General features: G+C 50.2%; 8 protein-coding genes across 8 annotated transcripts; 6 read left to right on the forward strand and 2 right to left on the reverse strand.

Annotated features, from left to right (window-relative positions):
• Positions 1–343: 343 nt before the first annotated feature.
• Positions 344–1,605, forward strand: BO79DRAFT_274927 (uncharacterized protein). Its single transcript, XM_025687635.1, has 3 exons — positions 344–930; positions 982–1,216; positions 1,270–1,605. The coding sequence occupies exons 1-3, from the start codon at positions 545–547 to the stop codon at positions 1,450–1,452; spliced, it is 804 nt and encodes a 267-aa protein (XP_025543405.1). The 5' UTR covers positions 344–544; the 3' UTR covers positions 1,453–1,605.
• A 3,585-nt stretch (positions 1,606–5,190) lies between these two features.
• Positions 5,191–7,708, forward strand: BO79DRAFT_214012 (putative C2H2 zinc finger domain protein; the record flags this gene model as incomplete). The annotated part of the gene is made up of 2 exons (XM_025683222.1): positions 5,191–7,174; positions 7,230–7,708. The coding sequence occupies 2 exons, from the start codon at positions 5,191–5,193 to the stop codon at positions 7,706–7,708; spliced, it is 2,463 nt and encodes an 820-aa protein (XP_025543406.1).
• Positions 7,709–8,168: 460 nt separating this feature from the next.
• BO79DRAFT_207053 (WD40 repeat domain-containing protein) lies at positions 8,169–10,763 on the forward strand. The gene is made up of 6 exons (XM_025682099.1): positions 8,169–8,423; positions 8,537–8,638; positions 8,716–9,065; positions 9,117–9,485; positions 9,539–10,310; positions 10,361–10,763. The coding sequence occupies exons 2-6, from the start codon at positions 8,578–8,580 to the stop codon at positions 10,585–10,587; spliced, it is 1,779 nt and encodes a 592-aa protein (XP_025543407.1). The 5' UTR covers positions 8,169–8,423; positions 8,537–8,577; the 3' UTR covers positions 10,588–10,763.
• A 1,366-nt stretch (positions 10,764–12,129) lies between these two features.
• Positions 12,130–13,498, forward strand: BO79DRAFT_138539 (uncharacterized protein; the record flags this gene model as incomplete). The annotated part of the gene is made up of 3 exons (XM_025678162.1): positions 12,130–12,617; positions 12,696–13,324; positions 13,380–13,498. 3 exons carry the CDS (start codon positions 12,130–12,132, stop codon positions 13,496–13,498), a joined length of 1,236 nt encoding a protein of 411 aa, XP_025543408.1.
• Positions 13,499–13,924: 426 nt separating this feature from the next.
• Positions 13,925–15,024, forward strand: BO79DRAFT_166156 (sorting nexin-3). Its single transcript, XM_025679298.1, has 3 exons — positions 13,925–14,244; positions 14,319–14,640; positions 14,710–15,024. The coding sequence occupies exons 1-3, from the start codon at positions 14,167–14,169 to the stop codon at positions 14,736–14,738; spliced, it is 429 nt and encodes a 142-aa protein (XP_025543409.1). The 5' UTR covers positions 13,925–14,166; the 3' UTR covers positions 14,739–15,024.
• Positions 15,025–15,093: 69 nt separating this feature from the next.
• BO79DRAFT_187910 (telomere repeat binding factor family protein) lies at positions 15,094–17,136 on the reverse strand. Its single transcript, XM_025680568.1, has 3 exons — positions 16,033–17,136; positions 15,945–15,974; positions 15,094–15,899 (listed from the first exon to the last, which is right to left on the reverse strand). Exons 1-3 carry the CDS (start codon positions 17,046–17,048, stop codon positions 15,149–15,151), a joined length of 1,797 nt encoding a protein of 598 aa, XP_025543410.1. The 5' UTR covers positions 17,049–17,136; the 3' UTR covers positions 15,094–15,148.
• Positions 17,137–17,710: 574 nt separating this feature from the next.
• On the forward strand, positions 17,711–18,238 carry BO79DRAFT_166160 (uncharacterized protein; the record flags this gene model as incomplete). Its single annotated transcript, XM_025679299.1, has 2 exons — positions 17,711–17,802; positions 17,866–18,238. Coding segments are annotated over exons 1-2 (438 nt in total), but the record flags the coding sequence as incomplete, so codon positions are not given.
• Positions 18,239–18,941: 703 nt separating this feature from the next.
• Positions 18,942–21,056, reverse strand: BO79DRAFT_207057 (uncharacterized protein). Its single transcript, XM_025682100.1, has 3 exons — positions 20,258–21,056; positions 19,716–20,201; positions 18,942–19,652 (listed from the first exon to the last, which is right to left on the reverse strand). The coding sequence occupies exons 1-3, from the start codon at positions 20,870–20,872 to the stop codon at positions 19,341–19,343; spliced, it is 1,413 nt and encodes a 470-aa protein (XP_025543412.1). The 5' UTR covers positions 20,873–21,056; the 3' UTR covers positions 18,942–19,340.
• Between the last annotated feature and the right edge of the window lie 2,159 nt (positions 21,057–23,215).

The raw sequence follows: 23,215 nt of genomic DNA on the forward strand, positions 1-23,215 counted from the left end.
ACAATATGATTTTGTAGGTAAGAAGGACAAGCAGGACAAACCAAGTACAGGTGACTGGTCTAAAACAATAAGGGTAAGTGTAGCAATGCAAGAGACGTTCCATCTTCTTGCGGCATCAGCTGGTATCAAATAAGTACTGCTAGCTAGTACTCGAATTGAATGGCGGACATGGCCAATAGAGTGAAGTAAAACACACATCCTTCAATGAAGTCACATTCATCAAGTAAATAGTTAGCATTGAAGACACAGAAGTAGATTGAATTGGATATGTGAAGCTTGAACAGCACTGACTGCGTATGTGTAAGTGAGTAGGTTACTACTACTAGTAGATGCTGTGAATCTGAGAGCGCTGATTGGTGGTTACTCGGCAACCAATGTTGCTGTACCCAAAGGGGAAACACCTTCATTGCGACGTCCATGAAGACAAGGAACAACATAAGAGAGCACAGAATCCCCTTTTTCATCACTCATCCACACATCGTTTTCTATGTAGAGCAACTAATCGGCCTCACAAATCAAAAAATCCTTTTGATTCTCCACCACTATGACACGCGTTGCAGAATCTCCAGCCCGTCGCCAGGTGCGGGTGGCTTTGAGGGACTTGGCGCTGGATATCAAGAGCCTAGCAGTTGATGAGTTCGACCTGCAGCAACTAGAGAACATCAATATCAATGTCGATTCTATGGTGCTAGACGAGATGTCATCAGATAAGCCGATCTATTTTGCGCCTTATTCGGACCACTCATTTCCAGAACCCAATGACGATGACCTTCATGGATCTTATAACGGAGTAGATGATGAAACAGACCCTGCTTTCACCCGTCCTTATGATCGCGCATACGTGATGGACATGCACTTTGACTCTTACATCAGCTACTACAACCTAAAAGCCAAACGTGAAGGGTATAGAAGCCCTTGGGTCCCAAAATGGTAAGGATTCCACTCCCGGATTGAGGATACTCACTAACGTATACTATATAGTATCGGGGACTCAGCATTTGGGAACATCGGCCTGTACCGGGATGAGCAACCAGAGTTCGGATGCTTCAGTATCGCGGAGCCGAAAGACCCTGCCTGTCCACATGTTAAAGCGATCATTTACAATAATATGGTCGCCACGGATTCCACAATTCTCTTCGGCGAGTTGATGCCAATTCTCCGCATCATGTTGAAGCAGTATTGGAGAGCAAAGTACATACATTCGATGGTCTCACCGGTAAATACTACGTCATCTAATTACTGGCCAGCAAGTACTGACTCATACTCCAGGTCTTGGTGTTCTCGCTCATGGGTTTACAGGCTCGAGTGATTGAAGCCTTCTTCCAGGGTCAAGAGCTGATTATACGCCCCACCAAACTGTATGATTTCAGCCACGGAAATCCCAGTGCCTTCAAAACATTTACCCAGTGGTATATGGGTAAACCTATCAGGGATACTACGAAGGCTTCCTGATACCTTGGCTAGTTTCGTATCAGTTTGTCATCAGCTACATATCAACTGCGTGCTTATGATTTTTAATCACGTTGCTCTCTAATCCTTTTACATCGTTCAAGCAGGGAGTCATGGTACGTGGGAGATGCATGACACGTGGAGGAGTTGCAAGGCGTATGTTTGCTTATGAATTACATGACTAATGAGGATGGGTCTGTTTTTTTCCTTATTGTGACGTTTCTCAGTAGCCGCTTCTGCAATAATATTTCTGGGGTGTAAGTACTATGACCCTATTTCCAAATAAAATAGCGCTTGAAATAAACTCCTTTCCATAGCGAGGATGGTGTCTTTCCCAAACATTGATCAATCAAGAGGCTCTAAGCCCCCGTATTTCCAGACAACACAGTGTACATGATATACTTCCAGTAAGATGCAGATCGCTCCCCACCCAGCCAAGAAAACAGCCAGGGACAGGGCTCAGTGCTACAGTATCCTTGACAGTGAGAAATTACTGTAACATCGCTACAATGTCATACACTCTTCGATGCCAAAGACCTCATAGTTTGTGGCTGTGCAAGACGGACTGCAGCACTGCACCTCTCACAACTCCCAGACAACGAATGCCTCACTTGATGGTGGCTGAGCAGTGATGAGAGTGCTAAGTTATGCCCTACTTCTTGGTATGGAGCGTCAGAACTTAATGGGTACGGAGACGTAAACTCTGTCGTGGAAAGATCGCAAAGATTATACCTGAAAGAGGTGGTGAATAGAGTTTGTGGTTTGTATAACTGGTACGATCTGGTATTAGCAGATAGGAAGTATCACTGGGTAAGACAGGGGGATGCAGTTCTGGAATGGTCTGTAGGAGATTAGTAAATGATTATGATGATTGGGTTTTCGGGGGAGGGGGGTGGTATATGCAGTGGGAAGTGTGGAATCATCCTCTCTTGTTTTCTTTTTTCCCTTTTTTTCTTCTCATTTTATTTTATTCTATTTTATGTAATTCAGTTCGTTATTCACCCCCAACGGATTTCATGTAGTGACAGCATACGAACGACGGGGCGCGGCAGGCAACTGTTATGAAACTCATTGCCTGCATAAGTAACGGGACATTCACTCGATGTTAGAGTTTAAGGCCAGGGCAAAGAATGCATCGGACCATGGTCCTTTAACGGATATGTCCGTCGATTCAAGCAACGGAGGTAACTTAGCATGTTCCCTCCGATATGTCTTCTGTCGGCATCTTACGTGAGATGAGCGAGACGGTCGGGGGCACTCAATAGCTACCCAAGCAGTCGATCAAGTGTTGGGTATTTTTCCAGAGTAATGAGAAAGAGCCTCCAAAAAAATGATGGTGTGGCTTAGTTGCCTCCCAGTCTAGACAACTGACTCAGAGAAGGTACCGTGAACTTTGCGGAAGTCGTATGCCGATTCATGCATTGTGATAGACTTGATTCGTTAAGCACTGGCTTCCGAGTGGCGAATTCTAGACTTTGCATATAACGGTATGTGCTACTGGATAGATGGTGATTGGCGATAGCCAGGTACAGTGTCCGGAGCACATGTTGGAAGGCAAGCTGCTACCTCTACACTACCAGTAGCTTGGAGCTCAAGTCCAGGACAAACCGTTTGTCGTAGTGCCTCGGTTGTCAAGAAATCGCAACGAGATGAGCTGTCTGGGTACAGCCACCATGAGAAACCCGGGCAATGCACAACTGGCATCGCTCCTACGTCAATTTGGGCTTGACGGACCGATGCAGATACCTCTGATTCTGCAGAAGGCGGTGTTTGGGAGAGTAAGTAGTGTGTGACGTTACTTAACTAATCCCTTACTAACTAAGCCACGGAAGAAAGCAGCACTGCTCCTTGGCCGTCATCTCGAGTCTTACTGCGGAAATTGCTGTGCATCGGCTTAACTCGGGGCAGGGGAAGAGGCCCTTCAACATCTGTCCAGTGAGGGCCTCACAACAGAATGAGGCAAGTCAAATAATTCACGCAGTTTTGGCGCGTTCTGGATTTCTGCCATCAAACCTTGTGGCTATTGTCTTGAATTGTTCAAGTGCCATTCAGAGCGGACACCGCGCTAGCCTTGTCGGAAAGGAAGCGGGGTAAGCAGTGGATGGAGGGTGAAAGTGAATTTACTGAGTTTCCCCTGTGGCGCAGCTGCTTGTGAACAGTCCCCGATCTTGGGGTCCTGAAACCCCCGTTGTCTAGTCTAGACCCTACTTACCTTTCAGTTCTATCTGGCCGTTCACCCACTCCTCTTTAGCCACACATAATCCGACCCCAGCTAATCCATAATTCGCTATCCACCAAAGTCATGCTCTGGGAATCGGCGCTCCCCGAGATTATTCATTCAGAGAATATATCCATATCAGAGCCGTTGTCGCCTCACTTTGTGAATCGATCATCTTGTTCTGTCGTTGGGCACGGGGATGATTTGGCTATTCTCGATCACGATCCTCGTTTGGAGTCGGTAGACTCCGTAAGGCTACTCTTTCCAGCCTAGTCGGAATATTGTTCCTGTTGGTAGACGGCTTGTACGGTATGTTTTCGGATATAGTGTACTGAAGTAGGATTCACATTTGCTATTGATTGATGACAGCAAGCATAGATGTGCGAGATCTCTTGGGTAGCTACCGTAACAGCTTGCGTAGCAGTATGAAGCTCCCCAGCCATGTCGAACTTGCTAGCGGCGATCCTTCCAGAAGTAAGTAGTAGTACTCCGTAGATAAGTAGCAGCTGATTAGAGAGCGACGAATGGCAGTGCAGTGTGATTCGAAGTCGGCATCAGTAGTAACATCCATCGCAGTTGCAAAAGTGAGAGAAATCTCGACTGAGCTCTCAATTCGCAAATGGAAGTTCCTCTTTCCAGTAAATTGCATTTACTCACGATTCTTCAGTCCAGAACTTTAGGCAGCAAGCTCCTCCATGATCGTTTGCGGACTGTTGGTTGTCGATGACGTTCCGGCCAGCCAGAGTGCCTGGGGATGATGGCCGGCAAGGCTGCCAGAAAATCACACGCAAACATCGCCCAGACTAGTACCGCGCAGACGTCACTAAAACACTCGAGTCCTCAGAGGTAACAATACCTGCTCTGCTAAACTGGTATCGGTCAATACAGGGGGTGCCCATTTGCCCCAGTGTATTGATGGATGACTCCCTCCTAGTCCTCCTACACTACTACCATATAAGAGCGGAAATATCACCCCCCCCCGAGCTACTCTTTTTTCTGTTGCTGGATTCTACTCATCGCAAAACCAAGATTTCCTACAAGTCCTAGAGCTTCCTTTCAAAAGAAAATTCATTTTCTCCTTTGTTAAGACTGCTCTCTTTAATTTTTGTGTGCCTGTCAGCGAAACAGCGGAGGATTTCTTCTTACACTTACTGGACCTCATCTTGTCATCTGTGTTTGCTTCCTTCAATCCTCAACCCACCCCACCCTGACTTGCATTGATCTTCCTTTCAATCCGACAGGATTCAATAGCCTCCATCGATGGGAGATGACACGGGAAACGGCAGAAATCCTTTCTTTCAGGGCAATTGGCCCATTTTCCCCCCTCAATCACCCCAAGGGAACCATCTAATGCCCGGTGGTTACCCCTATGCTACCTCATCGGTCAGTCAATAATCGAATACATTGCGCTTCGTGGCTTTAGTGTCTAACATTCTGGCATATAGCACTATGCTTCATCCTCTCCGCACTCGCCAGTATCGACTTCGAGAAGTATCAGTCCAATTGATGGGCTGCATCTAGACATGAGCTTTCTCACGGACGGATTGATGAACGATATGGTGGGTGGGCATATGGCAAACAATGGCATACAGGGACTACCTGTGGGTGACAATGACTCATTGTCCCTGGTAGTCCCTACTATCTCTCAAGCGCAGGATGGCATGCATGCCAATCATCTTGATTCTATTCTGTCACAACTTGTGACTGCAGTTGAAACGAAACTGTCACAGCAAGATGCAGCTCATCTTTATGAGATGAAAGACCTGCTCAATGCCAGCCACAACAGACTTATCAGGATGATTCAGCACCAGATTGATATCATAGAGTATCCATCTCATTCGCCCGGTTCGTCTGACTCGCCTGGCAGCCCGCACAATGGATACAACTACGTCTGCAAACTCTGCCCCAATGGAAAGCGCAAATCTTATACGGATCGAGGTAACTTCAGGCGTCACGTCTCGGACCAACATCACTCTGAATTTCGCTACCTGTGCCTGAATTATCCAAATTGCCGCTGGTCAGCACACAGGCGGGATAAGGTTTATCACCACATGAGGATCCAGCATAAATTTTTTAGAGCGTCTCGGGAGCAGGCAAATCGAAGGAGAATTAGACAGACCCCACCACGCCAATGTGGGCTATGTTTACAGCCTGTAAATTGCTGGGCGGAGTACTTCAAGTGCGTTGCCAACCATTGTCGTGTCAGGAAAGTCGGTTCGACCAATTCAAGCGCAAGCCAGAGTAGACGGGGCAGCGATGATCGCGGAGGAGGGGGCAATAACGGACCTGGCTTCGGTGGGAATTTCTTCCCTGGAGGTGGTTTCGGTCAATTTGGTCCACACCAGTTCTACCCTGGCAACAATGGGGGTTTTCCTTCGACTGGTGGCGGTCAGAATAATGGCCATTATGGTAACAGTTTCTCTGGCTACAGGGGCGCTACAAACCGAGATGACGAAGAGTCTACCTCAGGCTACTCCTCCGGAGAAGCTGATGCTGTCTCAGATATAGCTCCATCATCGTCTTGCTGCTCCAGCGACGTACCACACACGGTGGAAGTTCCTGCCCCATCTAATATCACAAGCCAGCATTTGGCACTGATGCAGATGGCAGAGAGAGCTGAAAGCTGCGACTCGGTCTCCCACGGCGAGGATTGCCCGCCACCCACACCTGGTGAAACGGAGATAAGCAACCCGGGCGACAAAGCTTATCGCCGTATATCACGGCCTTCCAGTAGCACGGATCTAACCCCCAAGCGGGGCTTCCCTCCTATGACTGATGATAGTTCCGAGAAGCGGTGTCAAGGCTGTGGACACACTTTCGACGATTGCGATAAGTGTCGTCGTCTAAAGGGAACTTCCTTCCAGTGCCACTTGTGCACAGACAGTAGCTGCAAGCTCCATGCTTTTGAGGGTGACCTCAAAGGAAGCGGAGAACCGCAAAGCTGCAGGCAGGTAACTGATGAAGGTGATGTAGGTGTTCTTGCGCACCCACTCCGGGCTGATCATTGTTCCCTGTCGCCAACTGAGCACCCTCTGGAGTCTCCGTCTCTCGGTGATTATGATCGGCATACAAAACCTGAAGAAGGTTGTCATCTTGGAGCTCGAAAATCATCGGGTGGCCATAACCTTGGCTTGGGAGCTTCCAATGATGGGGAAGTACATTCTGGCAGCCCTGGTTCTCTTAGTCGGGATTCGCCTTTTGGCTTTGAAGTGACTTGCTCCCCGATAAGTCTGGACACTTCATATTGCCAAGCGCTACCTTCTCTGGTCACCAAAGTACCACGAGAAGGAATTGAAGCTGCCGATGGATATGGAAGCGGTAAGCTAATGATGACCGAGGAGTTGAAACAAACACTCGATATATTGTCTGTTGCGGAGTCGACATATCAGTCGTACGAAATCCTCTCATTCTGTGTCCTGAGTGCAGTGCAAGAGTTCTTCGACCAGATGCTTGTCTCTTGGCTCGTCTGCGAGGCCGCCCTACTAAAATCAGTGTCATTGTCGTACTGTGGGTGCTTGCCCCATTCTCCTTCAATGGAAGAGTCTGCTAAACATCGGTCTAGGTATCGGTGGAAAGGGCATTTCCTGGGAACGAACCGAGTCCGCTATTAGTCGGCGCTACCTACCCTTTCCATGGGAAAGGATTTGTTACCAATCCACAGCTAGACGAATTCCGCGGAGAAAGCATTCACTGCTGCGAACGAAGCTACAAGTGATCTCCGGGGTTCTCATACTGCGTGCCACTGTTATGAAGAGGAAGCCATCGATGAATTCATCCACAGACACTTCCGCAGAAGTTTCCGAGCCTAGCAAGGTAGGCACTGAGCTCCAGGTAATTGAACCAGGTATCCATGCGGCTCCATCTATCGAAGTGATGTTCAGCCGAGGCACAGAGGTGGTAGCGGACGCATTCTCCAGCTTGATCACCGGCGTCATGTCTGCAACAGAAGAAGAGATGGAATACTTCAAGCCCCTATCCGCGCATATTTCGAATCTCTTCACAAGGGGATCGTGGCTGGGAGAGGAGAGCCTGACTGAGTGACTCTATTGCCTCTGCAGAGGCTATTTCGGTTGACTATTTTTGCATGTACACTTAATATTCCCTTTATTCACGAATTTTACGACCGCATGACTTGATGTTGATATCCCATACATGTGTATGTAAATATGTGACACGAGCTTCATGACTCGCTAATATGAATAATGACATCCATTGTCATCCTCCGCACCCGGCATCGGGGATAGGAGTTAACAAGCCCGCGCACTCCGAGATGACATAACCGACCGGTATCGATAAGCGGTGCCAGCAACGACTCCAACTATTTCGGAGCCAGTGATTGCCGGCCAATTGAAGACGCAGCCCGGACACCTCCCCTTGTCCTTTATCACTAATTGCTCTCCCTTGCTATTGGAAGTCGGGTGACAGACCCTAACCGACTAGTGCCTGCTATGATATGATCCCAGTCGCCCATTCACCGACTACTACTCCCACCCCCCCTCACGTTTTCGGCCGATCATGAGTACTAGTCGTCCTCCTCCGCCGCCGTCTGGCTCGCCCCCCGCCCAACCGGGGTCTCCTCCGTCCCGAGATTCTGGAACTGTATGGCATCCCGCTAGGGAATGGTTGGAAGAGGACGAGGACGAGGATGATATGGACTATGAGCCGGATGAAATAGAGGCAGAAGAAGAAGCAGAGCTAGATGCGGAATTGTATGAAGACGAGGAAGACATTGATGATGCTGATGATCATCGCTTCGGTAGGATTTCCCACTCCCCCCTCCTTTACAACTGGCACATTGGCTTGCATGCGTTGGATTTACTTCTTCTTTTGCTAGTGTCTTTTATTCTGAGAACTTACACCTTTTTCAAGACCCGGAATTGCATCTAGGTAATATACATATTGAATTCGCCATGGATGAGTCAGATCATGAGCAGCAGGGTGAGGAGCGTCACGAGGGAAGGCACAATAGAGGTAGTGTTCCCGCATTCTTTTTTGTTGCTTACTGCTGCTGTTGCTGTTGCTTAGGCTTTGGACACTCATTGTAGCAGTTTCCGCAGCTCGATTACTGAACCTTTTGGCTTCGAATGGTCTACGCCATATTTTACATTATAACGGATTACATGATGCCAACGTGGTAGAGGACGACGAGGAAGAAGATTACGAGTTCGGATTCTTCGGATACCGGCGACGAGCACGACGATCGGGAGGTCAGCAGTTTCCCAAGGTACCAAGCGAAGAGGGAGCGCAGCTCATGGGTTCTGGTGATTTTGGATCCAACCCTCACTATGTGGACAAATTGAAGAGGCGCAAACAGGCCCTGGCGACGAAGATCATGTGGCGAGAACTGGGGGTGGATGTGTCGGGGCCGCAGAGGCGGGATATGCAGTCGATAACTCAGGTGGGATTCGTTCAGCTGGGGAATACGTTTGGCTCTGGCTGACTGTTGTAGGGACTTATTCCGGGATCGGTGGCGGATAAGATCGTTCATTTCGACTCGCGGTGCTACTCTGGACAGTTCTCAGACGATGGGAATTTCTTCTTCTGCTGCGCTCAGGACTTCAAGGTCAGGATGTACGATACGTCCAATCCGTTCGAGTGGAAGTATTACAAAACCGTGGACTACCCGTTTGGGCAGTGGACTATCACCGACGCCAGTCTGAGTCCGGACAATAAGTTCCTGGCGTACAGTTCGATTCGGAATCTGGTCTGTCTTGCGCCTACCGATCCAGCGGATTCCTCGGATCCGGCTATATTGGATTTGTCGTCGCTTTCAGGAAGGCGAGGCGGGCGTGGCCTGTATGGCAATTCTCATTTCGGGGTATGCACTGACCGGTTCAAAGCGGGCCGTCTCATGTTAACTGACTGGTATAGATCTGGTCGATTCGATTTTCGGGCGACGGTCGGGAAATCGTGGCTGGTACATCCGATCAATCGGTTATTGTTTACGATTTGGAAACGCGCCAGTCTGTCCTGCGGCTGCAGAACCACGAAGATGACGTGAACGCTGTCTGCTTCGGCGACAAGTCATCTCCCCATATTCTTTATTCGGGCTCGGACGATACCACGCTGCGCGTGTGGGACCGACGCTCGATGGGCGACGGGCGCGAGGCCGGTGTGTTCATGGGTCATACAGAAGGGTTAACTTATGTTGACAGCAAGGGCGACGGGCGATACGTACTATCCAACGGCAAAGACCAATCGATGAAGCTGTGGGATTTAAGAAAGATGATGACGACAGCCAAGTTCGACACCATTGATGTTAACCGATACACGACCGGTTTCGACTATCGATTTGAACCGTATCCCGACGACTATTACGAACCTCATCCCCATGACTGTTCGGTAGTAACGTTCCGGGGCCACCGTGTGCTCAAAACTCTCATCCGCTGCCACTTCTCCCCTCCGGGCAGCACCAACTCGAGATATGTGTATACGGGCAGCGAAGACGGTAAGGTATATGTATATAATCTGGATGCCACACTTGCAGGCACGATTGATGTAGGGCAAGCGACGGTCAACTCGCGGCCGCGCGATCCGGATATTTTCACCGCTGCGTATGAAATCCGTAGCAGTCGCAGCGATGTGATGTGGAAGACATGCGTTCGGGATGCCAGCTGGCACCCGAACTCCCCTGTCTTGGCAGGTAAGTTATCGCGGTTGAGTGGATGAGATTGAGCTAATCTGAGGTTGTAGCAACGTCCTGGAATGGTTGGGGATTGTCCACTGGTACGTGCACACTGCATACCTGGAATGACGGGGTGGATAGCGATGAGGGCGATCCACCGGTGGCAGGGAACTACGACAGCCGATTGAACTCGGTTCGGGAATTCAACTTATTCAGGGAGAAGATGATGCAGAGCCGAAGTCGACCAGTCCAAAGATCTGCATTGGACGATGAGTTACATTATGAGTTATGGTGATGAGAATTTGGACGTATACGCAGGCAGGTAACTGCATTCCACTTTCTTTTTCCACTGCATGACCGCCATGGCGTTGGCTGGCTAGCTGAATATAAATGAGGATTGGCAAAGAGACTGGGATAAGCAGATAGTCATAGAATGTAATTAGCTCGTTCGAGGATGGGGTTATCGATAACGCGATCACATATAGTCAACAATCTAGGCCGGGCTATGAATAGCACGGTCTTTCTTTCTCTTTCGAACGGGGAAGCAAATGGCCGGCGTGAGAAGCAGCACTGCTCTTCACGAACCATCACGGCAGACAGAGGACTTTGCACATTTCAGATAGAGTAGTTCACAGCTGCAAAGAAAATTCGTGAATCATTTGCGATCTTAATAGAGTTCGAAACAACAGCATCCCGACGCGTCACGATCTGGGGTCCGGAGCGGAAGTTCAACCGAAGCCGAGAGAAGGCCGGAGGAGAGTTGAGGTCGAGATCGCCGCTGTCCTTCCCTCTCTCTCTCTTGTCTCTTGCTTCTGCTTCCGCTTCCCATCGCGCTCCACCCGCAGCCTGGCTTCGGACACGTCTTCCCACGCTTCCATCCCATCCCCATCATCCTCCCCTAGCCCTATCCCTCCTTTCTTCTTTACCTTCTGCATTCCTCACTTCTCCGCTCTCTCCTCTTCTTTCGCCACCCTCCGGCGTTAGCGGCGACGAGTCAAGTCAGGGGATTCCAGCTGGACGTGTGAACCGCTGGACCTGACCTAACCTGAATAACATCAGTCTCGCGAGAGCTGAGCTGAGCTGAGCTTAGGAACTAACTGCGCTCACCGACGTTGTTTGCTGGAACATAATTCTTTCATCTCCTTCCATTTCCTGTACTCTCTCATCTCTGGAAGTTCGTTCATATCTCTCGGAACCTGTTCTCTAGCACAAGCGCTCTGCCGGCCCCGGCAGCAGCTGATCATCGGCGCCGCATCTTCTGTGGAAATTACCTGCAACTCTCTCCCTTAACCCAATTATACTACCCTTTCCCTGTACTGAAAAAAAGAAAAAGAAAAGTCCTGGAACAAGGCGCCAGAATCTCCGTTTCAGAGCTTATCAGATTGACGAACTGGTCAAGTGTTTGTTCTTTTTGAAGCTGTCTTCGCTTCGGATTGTACGTATCATCAAGCCTTTTTTATGTTCCTCTGTTTTGTTTTCGATTGCAATCTGCCAATCGATTTCGCATGGTGCATTATCCCCTGTGAGCTTTAAAGAAGAAAACCAGAATGTTGAAAACAAAAAACCGTGGATTTCCCGCCATCAGAGTCGGAGGAAATGATCCCAGAAGCCTGCTTTTGTCGTTATTGTTGTTTTTCTAAAATATCCAGTGGATGAGAATTCCCTCCTTGCTAATTGACCGCCTGTGTCTACAGACATGTACTTCCCTTGAAAATCAAATCGATCCTGAAGCTGAGAAGAGAAAGAAGAAGAGCCAATATCCAAGGAGGACTGTATATCACAAGCAAGCAATCAAGTTTTCCCTTGAGAGAGATATCCGATCATAAGCTAAAACACCATGGCTACCGAAGATGATAACTTCGATATTGACATCTATGGAGATGGCGGTGGCTACAATGCCAATGAGCAGGGCCCCGAGGATGAGATGAAACATGATGACACAGAACTTATCCTAGATGCGCCGGAACCCACACAACAACAACAGCAGAATGGGAACCCCAACCACCAAGGCGACGGCTCCTCCGACGGCACCGTCAAGCCCGACAGTGAAGGCGGCGCTCCCCATAGTGACCCTGTAACCCAGGCGGGCTCCGCCAACCCACGATCCGCGGCCAAGGAGACTCCCACCCCCCAGCAGGGAACCAAGCGCAAGGAGCACGATGATCGCCCGACAGACCCTGATGCTACCCCTGCTCTGCTCATATCGGACTTGTATTGGTGGACCACGGACGACGACATCCGCGGCTGGGTGTGCCAGGCCGAGTGCGAGGATGAACTGAAGGACGTAACGTTCAGCGAACACAAAGTGAACGGTAAAAGCAAAGGGTAAGCAGGATGCAGGATGCAGCAAGCAGCGGTGGCATAGTGGTCCCATCTACTAACGTGATGTTATTTAACTCATAGACAAGCGTTCCTCGAATTTACCACCCTCCAAGCAGCCACCGCAACGAAACACAAGATCGAGTCATTCAGCGCCGGCGGACAAACGCGCAAGCACATGGTCACCTACACCAGTCCGCAACCGAACCCGTTCCGCACGCTGCCCAAGGATGCGCCTATGCGCAAGGACAACCAGGCGCGCTCGATGTCCGGCGGCTTCAACTCGCCCAACCCGAACATGAACTTTGGCGGAGGCATGAACAACATGGGCGGCGGCGGCGGCGGTTATCGCGGCGGACGCGGTGGATACAACAACCGGGGCGGCATGTCCGGCGGCATGGGTGGTGGGAACTTTGGCGGCAACCGGAACTTCCAGAACCCCATGGGTGGCTTCCAAGGGCCGATGGTGGGCGGAGGCTTCCAGGGTAATCCCATGGGGATGCAGAACTACGGTGGCTTCAATAACCGCGGGGGGATGATGGGCGGTATGCGCGGTGGCCCTGGCGGCATGCGCGGTCGTGGTGGTGGCATGGCAGGACCCAATATGATGGGAATGCCGGGGATGAACCCGATGGGAGGCATGGGGATGAATGCGATGCCCGGGGCGATGAATCCGATGATGGGAGGAATGGCGGGTAATATGGGGATGCAGGGTGAGTACCCAGGAAACAGTGGATAGTTGTGTTTTTGTATACTGATCGAGTGCAGGACAAGGTGGATTCCAGGGCCCCAACCCAGCTTTTAACCAGGGCTTCTTCCCTCCTAATCAGGGCGTCGGCGATGGATCATGGAACCCTCATGGGGCCAAGCGCAGTCGCCAGGAGTGATGATTGACCCTTGTACACCTCCCTTTTTCTTTTCTTTTCTTTCCTCGTATCTTTCATTTCTCTGCTCTATCAATATCTGGGTTTCATTGCGCGGGTTCGGGGAAATTGGTTTTTATTATCTGTTAGGGTGTATTAGACAATTAAGGGTCTGCAGAAATCTGTTTCGTTCTCGTTCATTGCTTGCTTGTCTGCATATGTAGTTATAGTTTGAGTATAGGAGTTGGTTGGTAGTATTAGCTTATCATATCACTTATCAATAAGAAGCAGATAGCATACATACAAGATAGTAGATAGTAGTAGTATCTAGAATGTTGTAAGTACTAAAGTAGTGACAGTGACAGCGGAATGGAGCAACAATGCACCGATAACCCGATCGGCGGGAATTCCAGCCCCTCTTATCGTCATCTGCCTACAACCCTCTCTTGAATTTGGATACCCCTGCTATTTACTCGAACCGTGGTGATTCACTCAATCACCCTCTTCGTCTCTAATTGATTCCTATCAGCGACGGATATTCCCCAATACGCAGAATATAATCCAACCCCGGAGTTACTCCACCACTTTCACCACCTGGAAGTAACCCATCGAGCTTCCCCGCATCCAACTACCACTACCCTCTCTACCCACCACATACATACACGCAGAGACACCGAAGGAAGACATCGAAGATGCAAGCCGTCCCCGAATCCCGCCAACAAACCTTCGAGGAGATCTACGGCCCTCCGGAAAACTTCCTCGAGATAGAAGTAACCCATACCCTTCCCCCATACCCTCTCCCCTTCCTCCTCCCCAACTAATATTCTATAAAAATATAATCTAGGTAAGAAACCCCCAAACGCACGGCACCTCCCGCAACATGTACACCTCCTACGAAATCGTCTGCCGCACCAACATCCCAGCGTTCAAACTGAAACATTCCGTCGTAAGGCGCCGATACTCCGATTTCGAGTACTTCCGGGATATACTCGAGCGGGAGTCGACGAGGGTCACGATCCCGCCGCTACCGGGGAAGGTATTCACCAATCGGTTTAGTGATGATGTGATTGAGCATCGACGGGAGGGGTTGCAGCGGTTTTTGCAGATTGTTGCGGGCCATCCGTTGTTGCAGACGGGGAGTAAGGTTTTGGCGAGTTTTGTGCAGGGTATTTTTCCTTCTATTTCATATATCCCTAGGGGGTGGGGGTGTTTTGGCTAACTGTGGTTTTGTGTAGATCCGAATTGGGATCGGAATGCGTGGTAGATTGGTACGTACTTCGTACTGTGGGGGAGGGATGGAGGGGTGAGTGGGTTGGGGATATGGAGGGGGATATGGTATGGGAGAATGAATGAGGGAGAGTATGTGATAAGGTAGGAGGGAATCATTGGCAATTGCGGGTTGAGGTAAGGTAGTATTCGTCTGTTCATTTTTCATTCTGTCTTGTCTGGCGGATATCATGTAACTAGCGTTCTGTTGTCCTTTTGCAATCAGTGTTGTTCTGTCATTCATGTCTGTCTGTTCTTAGCATAAAAGCTGTTATCATCCTGAGCATACTTCACTACTCTCCATGCAATCTACTATGCTGTCTGCATAAGTCAATAACACATCTCTACTGACGGTTAAATGCAACTACACTAGCTATGCAGTATCTATGCAGCTCGCTATGCAGCTCACTATGCAAGCTCATCCCACATCGGCGCCAACGTATTATCTGCCCACGTCGCATCCACCCCCGAATTCTCGTCCATCGCAAACGAAAATACCCCCGCACTGCTCGTGCTCTCGTGGAGTCCCTGCGGCGGGGCTGGAGGCGACAGCGCTGGATCAATTGGCCCGCGCGCATTGCCGCTCTCCGCCTGCCCGCGAGCAGATCCCCGTGCAGCATGCTGCTTTCCAGGGTCAGGATTCCCCCCTGGCAATCGTCCGCTCACGGACCCTCCGTCCCGGTAGGCGTGCGGGAACTTGGTCCGAAATCGGTCTCGCAGGTCCGTGGCCCGGCGATGAGTCAGATTCAATCGCTTGTCCTGCTGGATCAGAGTCCACTGGAAGCCATGCACGGCGTAGCCTTTCAGCAGCGCTTCGTCCTCGACCACGGTAAACGGGCGGCGTGAGCGACGCCGCGACTTCATCGTAAAGTGCGGCTCCGGGATGCCCAGGGACGCCAGCGTGGATTTGGATCTACTAGAGAGCGTAGGGGTAGTCTTAGACAAGGTGCTGCTCTTGGCCTTGCTGCCTTTCGAGTCAGCATCTTTTGAGCTGCTGGCCTCATTCGCCGCAGCGCCACTGGCCTCCGTATTAGCCCCCCGCGGGTGTGGGAGATGGATCTTCCCCGCTTGTCCGTCGGTCCCTTCGGTTTCGGCACGCGAGAGAGCGTTCGCGAGCGTGTCATGCAGCTGTTTGGTGGCTTCATTGGGATCCGCGGCCCTTGATAGATTAGATGTGCACAATCGACAGTCTCGTTCAACTCACCGATATGCCCAGGGGCAACACACACGAAACCTAGATTCACTTAGTTGGCATCCAGTGTCTCCTCCACGTCCACATGGCTATACCATACCTATCTTTCAGATTGGATGCGCTACGCTTGTTGAACTTCAACTCCGGCTGGGCCAGAATCGCCGTCCAGTTGCCGATGCCGCACTTGACCACCCCGCGCAGCAGAGCAGTCGTCTCTTCCTCGGTCCACTTACGAAGGTTCTTGCGGGACCGGCCCCGCGTTTTAGGCGACAGAGGCTCGGTATTGTCCTCAGCGGAGGCGTCTTTATTGTCAGTCTCAGTGTCTGTCTTTTCGGTTCGTGTTCGTTCCGCTGCAGCAACATCGTCCAGCAGTCCACTGGCGATATCACCGTCCGCCGCTTTGTCGACCGGAGAGTCAAGAATCTCCTCGATGCGACCTTCTCGTCGCTCCGCAATCTGGCTATCTGCAGCATTAGCAGTGAGTAGGCCCGGCTCCACAGCCTCGCTGCCTCGGGACGGTTTGGTCAGTAGTTGTGTGATCGAGCCGGGTTCAATTGGAGGTAGCAAGGCCGCATTCGGAGGTGGCTCGTTGAGACCATTGAGAATAGCAAAAGGGCCGAAGGGCGGCGGACGCTGCTCCTTTTGTGCCTGCGGAATAGGCAACTGCAGGTGTTCACTAAACGTCTCCGCCTGACCGCCCAAACGCCTGCGTTTGCGGAAGTGAAGGGTGTCATCATCAAACGAGGAGTAGGGGTATCGTTCTAGAGCGCGGAGATTGACAAAAGCCGGGAGAATTGGCCGGGGAGGCGCTTCCAGGCTGGGGAGGGACTCCGCAGGGGCATCCGACTTCTTCGGTCGGGGAGCAGCCGCCCCTTCGGTGGCTCCAGATTGGGCCGAGTCATTGCGGGCAGGAAGGATGCCGGAATTGTTGTTACTGGAAGGTTCCCGGACGTGACTGGCATTGGGTTCGAGCGGGGAGGGCACAGCCAAGAGGCGAGACACCGGCTGACGGAGGGGAGCAATGCGGAGAGACTGAAGCTGGGGTAATTCGCGAATCAAGGATTCGTCGAAGGAGCGGGTATAGGAGCCGTTGGAATCCATGGCGGGGGCACCCATATACCCATTCAGGGGATGATCACTGAGGGATGAAGAGCACCATGTAGAAGGAGGAGGGAGATGCCACTGCCATTTTGACCGGATGATGATAGTTGGGGGAGATGCAGATGAAGGTGGAGGATGAATTGATCAGACTTGATTCCAGGTGGGCGGCTGATGAGTCAGCAGAGAGTCGACTCTTTCTGGGAGGAGTAGTTACTGTTGACTATAAACCAACGTAGGTAAGTACTTGCATAACTACAATATTGACTATAAGATATCTCATGGTACATCTTGAATTATATATGATGGTTTATGAAAAGCTATGTTTGAGATGAATAGTCTATACAGGCTAGTATGCACTGTCCCAATGGCTCATTTAATGTATTAAGTTCACCAAAAGCAGTAACCAGTTTTCCTATTCATAAAATGTTTGCAAGTAGTTATAAGAATGCGAAATATCCAAATACAACAATCCAGAATATAGCGGTGTACATACCTACTATACAGTAGTATTCAATAAGTTCAATATCAACTGCAACCCCATCATTCCACCAACTCCATCCCATAGAACCAACTATCATCCTACATCATCCCCACTATGCCCAATCCAGTAATCAGCTATCCATCTCCTCCGTACTCCATATACTAACTCTACTCTTACCTCTCCTCATCCACATGACATACAACCCAGCAACATCTCCAACAAAATGCCAACCAGCATATTCCCCCCAATCCCCTACCTAATATATGGCATCTTCGAGCCCATCTCCCTGTACATATTCCCCAATCACCCCCATAAACAACCAAACCAAACAAGTTAACTAACAAACACCAGAATCGGCGGCTCCCTCTACCCCCACCTCGACAGCACCTCCTTCATCCTGTCCCAAATCCCGCACAACCCCGACACCACGGGAACCATCACCCCGTCCTCGCTCTCCCTCGCCTACCAACTCTCCAACATCTACTTCCTGCTGGCGCTGCTCGGCGTCGCCCTGATCCACAGCACCTCGGAGCCCAAAGTGCTCAAAAACTATCTGGTGTGTTTGGCGGTGGCGGATCTCACTCATATCCTGGCTGCGGGGTGGTCCATGGGGTGGGAGAGGTTTGTGGATGTGGCGGAGTGGAATGCGTTGACGTGGGGGAATGTGGGTGTTACGGGGGCATTGTTTTTGAGTAGGGTGGTGGTGCTTGGGGGTGGGTTGGGGGGTGTGGGTGGTGGTGATGGGGAGAAGGTGAAGAGGAAGGGGCATTGAGTTGGGTTCTGTTGATGTGTCGGGTGTACATACAGTGTAGTCTAGGTAGTATGGGATGGATGGATGGATGGATGGATGGATGGATGGATGGATATCGGGGACCCGGGGATTATCAATCGCCGTTGTAAGTAGTCAGACACACTAGTCAGTAGACAACTAAACAGGACATGGTCATACATAGATGATGATATGACATTAAGATCGACATTTACCCTTTCTCGCAGTAGTAAAGGGAAGTATACCGATTAACCTTCCCCTTTCAACTCCAAACTAAACTATCTTTTCTTTGACCCGCTCGGAGTTATCCGATAGTTCATCATCATCATCATCATCATCATCACCCCTTCCCCTATCTATCCATCTAAGCTACCGTAACTGTACTAACAGACTAACTTCTACTTCTAGCCTAGCTTACTATAACAGATCCAACTAACTCTCTATCAAGAATAGATAGACTATTGGCAATGGTCTAGACCACCCCCCACCCCTAGTACCTACCCTGTGAATCTTCGGCTGGGTGTATCCTATTCTATCCATCCTATCTATCCAATGACTGGTAGTTTAGTTAACTAACTATGACACCCCCGGTTCGGATCAAAGGAAGTGCATGCATGCACCAAGCTCAAGGTCTAGATTCAATTTTCGATGAAGGAATTGCCAGTATGCTATGAGTAGTAGTAATAGTAGAAATACATGCCCAAAGAAAGAAAAAGGAAAAGAGAACAGGGATTATCCGAAATCAAAAAGGAAGAAGGAAGGAAAAAGGGGGAATGATCACAAGACGAAAGGAAAGCAAGACATCATTCGAATCAGACCAAATTGAATCAAGACAAGGAATAAAATAAGGAATGATAGGATAGAAAAGGAAAGAAATCGTCATATTAATCAGTCAGCGGCTTACTTGCTTCTGTTTCCTGCTCATCCTACCTCTGCTGCCCAGTACGCGTCATATTACTGCCCCCATATTGTTTGCTGCCTAGCTGTCCATCCATTGCGTCTAAATGACATCTGTTATTGCCCCAAGCTCAGACCACGCCACGTGTGTGCTACTAGTCTAGTTGGTGGGTACCTGACGTTGCAATTGCTGGAACAGTTGGTGCAGGGCTGGCGGGCCGTGCTGTTGGTACTCCCTAATGTGCGGGAAGAGGAAAGGGAGGCCCGGCGACGTTTGGAACTCCTGTCGGTAGGCCACAAAGTTCTCCGTTGGGTCCAGCAGGCACGCTAGTGCAGGGGGCAGCACCGGAGTCAGTGTCATCCGGTTGGTGGCGCTGTCCGTGTGTGTGAAGGTCGGGTTGGACGTGCTGTATTTGTACAGACCGCTGAGAATCGCCGTGAACGAGTGGTAGTTGCGGTAGGTGTAGAGGGCCTGCTGCTGTCAGTACGTGATTCTTTGTTATGCACTCCTGCAGAGAGGATGGGTGTGGTCTACCTCGACAATTTCCTGAATGTAGCCTATCATGTCTGGTAGTCCCGTGCAACATTCCCACACTTCTAGGCTTCGTAGCTCCCATAGCACTAGGAGTCGTTTGATTATGGCGTCTGGCTCCACGAAGCTCTTCTGACTCAATCCAGAGAAGTATTCTTCGTCGAGGGCGGTGGTGGTCTTGGCGAAATCGAGAGCCGGCGCTGGGTTCGTCAAATCTAGCTCGTCGAGCAAGGGAATTTCGACCGAAAATGGCTTCGTCCAGTTCATCTCCCGGGCGTGGACGTATGTTCGTGTGAACCGTACCCCCAATACCGAGAGCTCAAGTAGAATGGCCTTGAGACTCGGCAGATGCTCCTTGAATAGCTGCTGAATAGGCGCTGCGATAAATTGGAAGCCCGGGTAAGGCGTGCTAGCTGGAACTGGCTGTCTCAAGGCGTGTAGGCACCGGTTCACGGCACGGTGGGCGAATGGGCTGCGAGTCTGAAGATGCTAGTCCAGAGTCAGTATTTGGCAGCGGAGCATCATGCTGAACATCAATCACATACCTGTTCCACCTCTTTGTACTTCCCCAGCTCCTCCGGAAACATTTGCAAGTAGTTAAGCAAGTGAATGTAAAGCGCCGTGTGCTGTTGTAATAACCACTCTACGGAGTGTGCTCTGTAGCCCAAGAAGTAACGGACCAGCTCCTCAAACGAAATCCGTGTAAAATGCAGATGACTCTCTGTGTCGATGGCTTCTGCTATTGCTATCGAGGGCATGTCACTATCCCGCTTGGTAGGAAGCCAGCTCCAAGGTTCGAGTGGAGCACCGGAGATCTGGCATCGTCGAATGATTTCCTCGACCTTCTGATAATGGGACAGGTTGTCAATAAATGCCGTCTCGTGTGGCTCCACGAGCGAGTAGAGAAACGCGGTAATAGCTTGGGGATCGCGTTTTTGAAGAGACTTTCGGGGGAGGTTGCTGTCTCGAAAGAGCCCGAATCGAATCACCCGCTTGATCTCATGGGGATCAAAGGCCCAGAACACGGTAGTGGCCTCGTCCTCCCACCACCGATACGTGAAGAAGGTCTGGGGAACCTCGCCCGAGGGAAACAGTTCCAGGTAGGCCGGCTGTCCCGTGCCTGGGAACGGCACGCTGGCCGAAGGTGAATACGCAGACATGCCAGAAACAGTCAAGATGGCTCGTGGGACCTTGGTTCAAACAACGGCGAAGGGGATCGGACGGTCCCTTTTGACACTGGAGGAGGCTACGATTCAGCAACAGAACAACATAGTGACGAAATAGGTAGCAGCGGACACCGTTGCCTTGTTCCCGGGGTCCTTTTATCCCTGTAGGTGTACTACCAACGTGTGATCAGAACCAAACCCTTCCCGATGCCAGGTATTGATATCAACATTCTAGAACGCCCCCCCAGGATCAGGCATATAGGGCAAGGGAATAGACGACGTCAGATGAAACAGGCCGGGGACTAACCTCACGGAAACCGGAAGGACGAGAGGGCTCGAGCCCAAATGTACACAAAGGAAGGTTAAAAAAAAAAAAAAATGGGTAGTTGACGAGGGCACACCGGCCGGCTTCCAGCAGGTTGAACGAGGGTGTATTGAATGGACCGGGAACAGGGACCGAAACAGAAACAGAAGTAGAAAACCAGATAAGGGGATTAATCCAAACAGCTAGCTCTATTGTATTGCACCGTGCATTGCACCATCAGAGAAATCTGCAGAAAGCTGGCCACGACGGATGATAGACCTTATCGTCCTTCAGCTGGTGCAGACTACTTTCCGTTCTTCAAGAACTTTTGCCACGTTTGACAACTCACGGGGGAGAGCAGCTGGATAGGCGAGGAGAGCTCCCATAAACGAAGCACAATAATGCTGCTCCTCCTCCTGCTGCTACTGCTGCTGCCTGTGGCATCCGAGCGGCCAGAAAGCATGGCGGCAAGTGGCGCATTACAGGACAGAAAGAAGAAGGGCAGACGAGGGCTGATCCAGATCCGAACCACTGGGACCCGGGAGCCAGGATAGGCTAAAGGGACGGAGATTACCTTTTGATACAGGAGCTGAAATCATGGCCAGGGCCTAGCGGTGGGCCGACGACTCCAATCAAGCCAGTTGGCCGTCGCATCATTTAATCCTCGACTGGTGGCCAAGGGAAGGAATGCATACTCCGGGCCCCTGGAAGGACCGTTAGGTCTTGGGGCCCGTCTAGGAGCAGCCGAGCAGACCCTCCCCACATGGGCTGTGAATAATAAACCGGATTCAAGCATCAATAATCGTCGTCTCCATAAATAATCGGAGCCGTTGGCAATAGTAGGACCGATAATAGTAACAATAATAAAGAATGCCAGCCAACGGCGGGCCAGTGGAACAAACAGGTAGTATTCTAGAGTGGAATAGAAATATGAGATAACCCTAGAAGGGAGGTATTAAAAATAATTAATAAAATAAGATAGAAGTGAATAAAATTGAAATAATATTCAGAGAAGAAAATAAAATTAAAATGAAATTGAATATTCAGAAAGACGGAACAAGAAAAAAAAATAAAAATTGAATAAAATCCAAAAAGGAAATTGGAGTGAGAGATAAATCATACACCCTACAGAGAAGAAAGAGAAGCGGTCAAGAAGATGGATGGAGCAAGAGGGAACAGATGGAACAGTGCGTGCACAACAGCACCCCGAGAAGGTCCTGGTCATGCAGGACTATTTCGGTTTCTGGAAGGTTCACTTGGGGCCGCATCTCATCGGCAATGAGACCAGACACAGAGGAAGAGACTGTGTGAAAGAGAGGAAGAAAGAGAGATCAATCTTGTTCGTGTTCCAGAGCCGTAGCGGTGTACGATGACAGGATATTAATGAAGTCAACTATACATCAGCCTCGCGGGAGAAGACGAGGCAGTCGAGCCACTGAGCAGTAAGTAGCTAGACTACAGTAGGAGCAGCTGAGCGAGAGGCGACATTCGTCAAGCGCCAGGAGCACGGCTGAGAGTAAGCCAGAGGCAAAAGGCAAAGCAAAGCCAAAGCCATCGTTGTCACAGTCATGATGATGATGTCGAAGCATGAAGGGCTGATCCTCCAAGCCCGCTGTGGGAACCCATTACAGTAGCTAGCTTCCTAGCTTAGCTGGCCAGACAGAAATGCTGTGTCGAAAGCTGGTCGCACACGAATATCTCCAGCCTGCTAGGTACGTAGATAGTCTAGTCGTATCCATCTCTTGTGTAAGATTGGAAAAAAAAAGAAAAAAAAATAAACGATCGGGTGGCTAGCAACCTCTCTTGCTACAGCTGCGACTAAATTAGTGGGTGAAGCGAGTGCAATGCAGAAAAGCGTATCGCCGCTGATCGGGGCGATGGCGATCGGGGGGATTGCTTCTGGGCGAACAATTGGAGTCTGCTTCCATTCTAGCGCCCCCAGATGGCCTGATTGACCTTGCGGGTTCATCATCATTGGCTGGTCCTCAATTTTCTGTTTTTTTTTTTTTTTTTTTACGCTTCTCAACTCCAGT

The sequence above is a fragment of the Aspergillus costaricaensis genome (genome assembly GCF_003184835.1).
Source record: "Aspergillus costaricaensis CBS 115574 unplaced genomic scaffold BO79scaffold_4, whole genome shotgun sequence".
Taxonomy (NCBI): domain Eukaryota; kingdom Fungi; phylum Ascomycota; class Eurotiomycetes; order Eurotiales; family Aspergillaceae; genus Aspergillus; species Aspergillus costaricensis.

What these genes read in the sequence shown, in the direction of transcription:
- BO79DRAFT_274927 (XM_025687635.1), top strand. Translation starts at nt 545, where the DNA reads ATGACACGCGTTGCAGAATCTCCAGCCCGTCGCCAGGTGCGGGTGGCT. An exon ending in AGCCCTTGGGTCCCAAAATG is followed by an intron (nt 931 to 981) that starts GTAAGGATTCCA and finishes TATACTATATAG; the next exon opens with TATCGGGGACTCAGCATTTG. An exon ending in TACATTCGATGGTCTCACCG is followed by an intron (nt 1,217 to 1,269) that starts GTAAATACTACG and finishes CTCATACTCCAG; the next exon opens with GTCTTGGTGTTCTCGCTCAT.
- BO79DRAFT_207053 (XM_025682099.1), top strand. Translation starts at nt 8,578, where the DNA reads ATGGATGAGTCAGATCATGAGCAGCAGGGTGAGGAGCGTCACGAGGGA. An exon ending in CGAGGGAAGGCACAATAGAG is followed by an intron (nt 8,639 to 8,715) that starts GTAGTGTTCCCG and finishes TCATTGTAGCAG; the next exon opens with TTTCCGCAGCTCGATTACTG. An exon ending in ATGGCAATTCTCATTTCGGG is followed by an intron (nt 9,486 to 9,538) that starts GTATGCACTGAC and finishes TGACTGGTATAG; the next exon opens with ATCTGGTCGATTCGATTTTC.
- BO79DRAFT_166156 (XM_025679298.1), top strand. Translation starts at nt 14,167, where the DNA reads ATGCAAGCCGTCCCCGAATCCCGCCAACAAACCTTCGAGGAGATCTAC. An exon ending in AAAACTTCCTCGAGATAGAA is followed by an intron (nt 14,245 to 14,318) that starts GTAACCCATACC and finishes AATATAATCTAG; the next exon opens with GTAAGAAACCCCCAAACGCA. An exon ending in TTTGGCGAGTTTTGTGCAGG is followed by an intron (nt 14,641 to 14,709) that starts GTATTTTTCCTT and finishes GGTTTTGTGTAG; the next exon opens with ATCCGAATTGGGATCGGAAT.
- BO79DRAFT_187910 (XM_025680568.1), bottom strand. Translation starts at nt 17,048, where the DNA reads ATGGGTGCCCCCGCCATGGATTCCAACGGCTCCTATACCCGCTCCTTC. An exon ending in GCATCCAATCTGAAAGATAG is followed by an intron (nt 15,975 to 16,032) that starts GTATGGTATAGC and finishes AAGTGAATCTAG; the next exon opens with GTTTCGTGTGTGTTGCCCCT. An exon ending in TGTTGCCCCTGGGCATATCG is followed by an intron (nt 15,900 to 15,944) that starts GTGAGTTGAACG and finishes TAATCTATCAAG; the next exon opens with GGCCGCGGATCCCAATGAAG.
- BO79DRAFT_207057 (XM_025682100.1), bottom strand. Translation starts at nt 20,872, where the DNA reads ATGTCTGCGTATTCACCTTCGGCCAGCGTGCCGTTCCCAGGCACGGGA. An exon ending in AGTACAAAGAGGTGGAACAG is followed by an intron (nt 20,202 to 20,257) that starts GTATGTGATTGA and finishes ACTCTGGACTAG; the next exon opens with CATCTTCAGACTCGCAGCCC. An exon ending in ACATTCAGGAAATTGTCGAG is followed by an intron (nt 19,653 to 19,715) that starts GTAGACCACACC and finishes TGACAGCAGCAG; the next exon opens with GCCCTCTACACCTACCGCAA.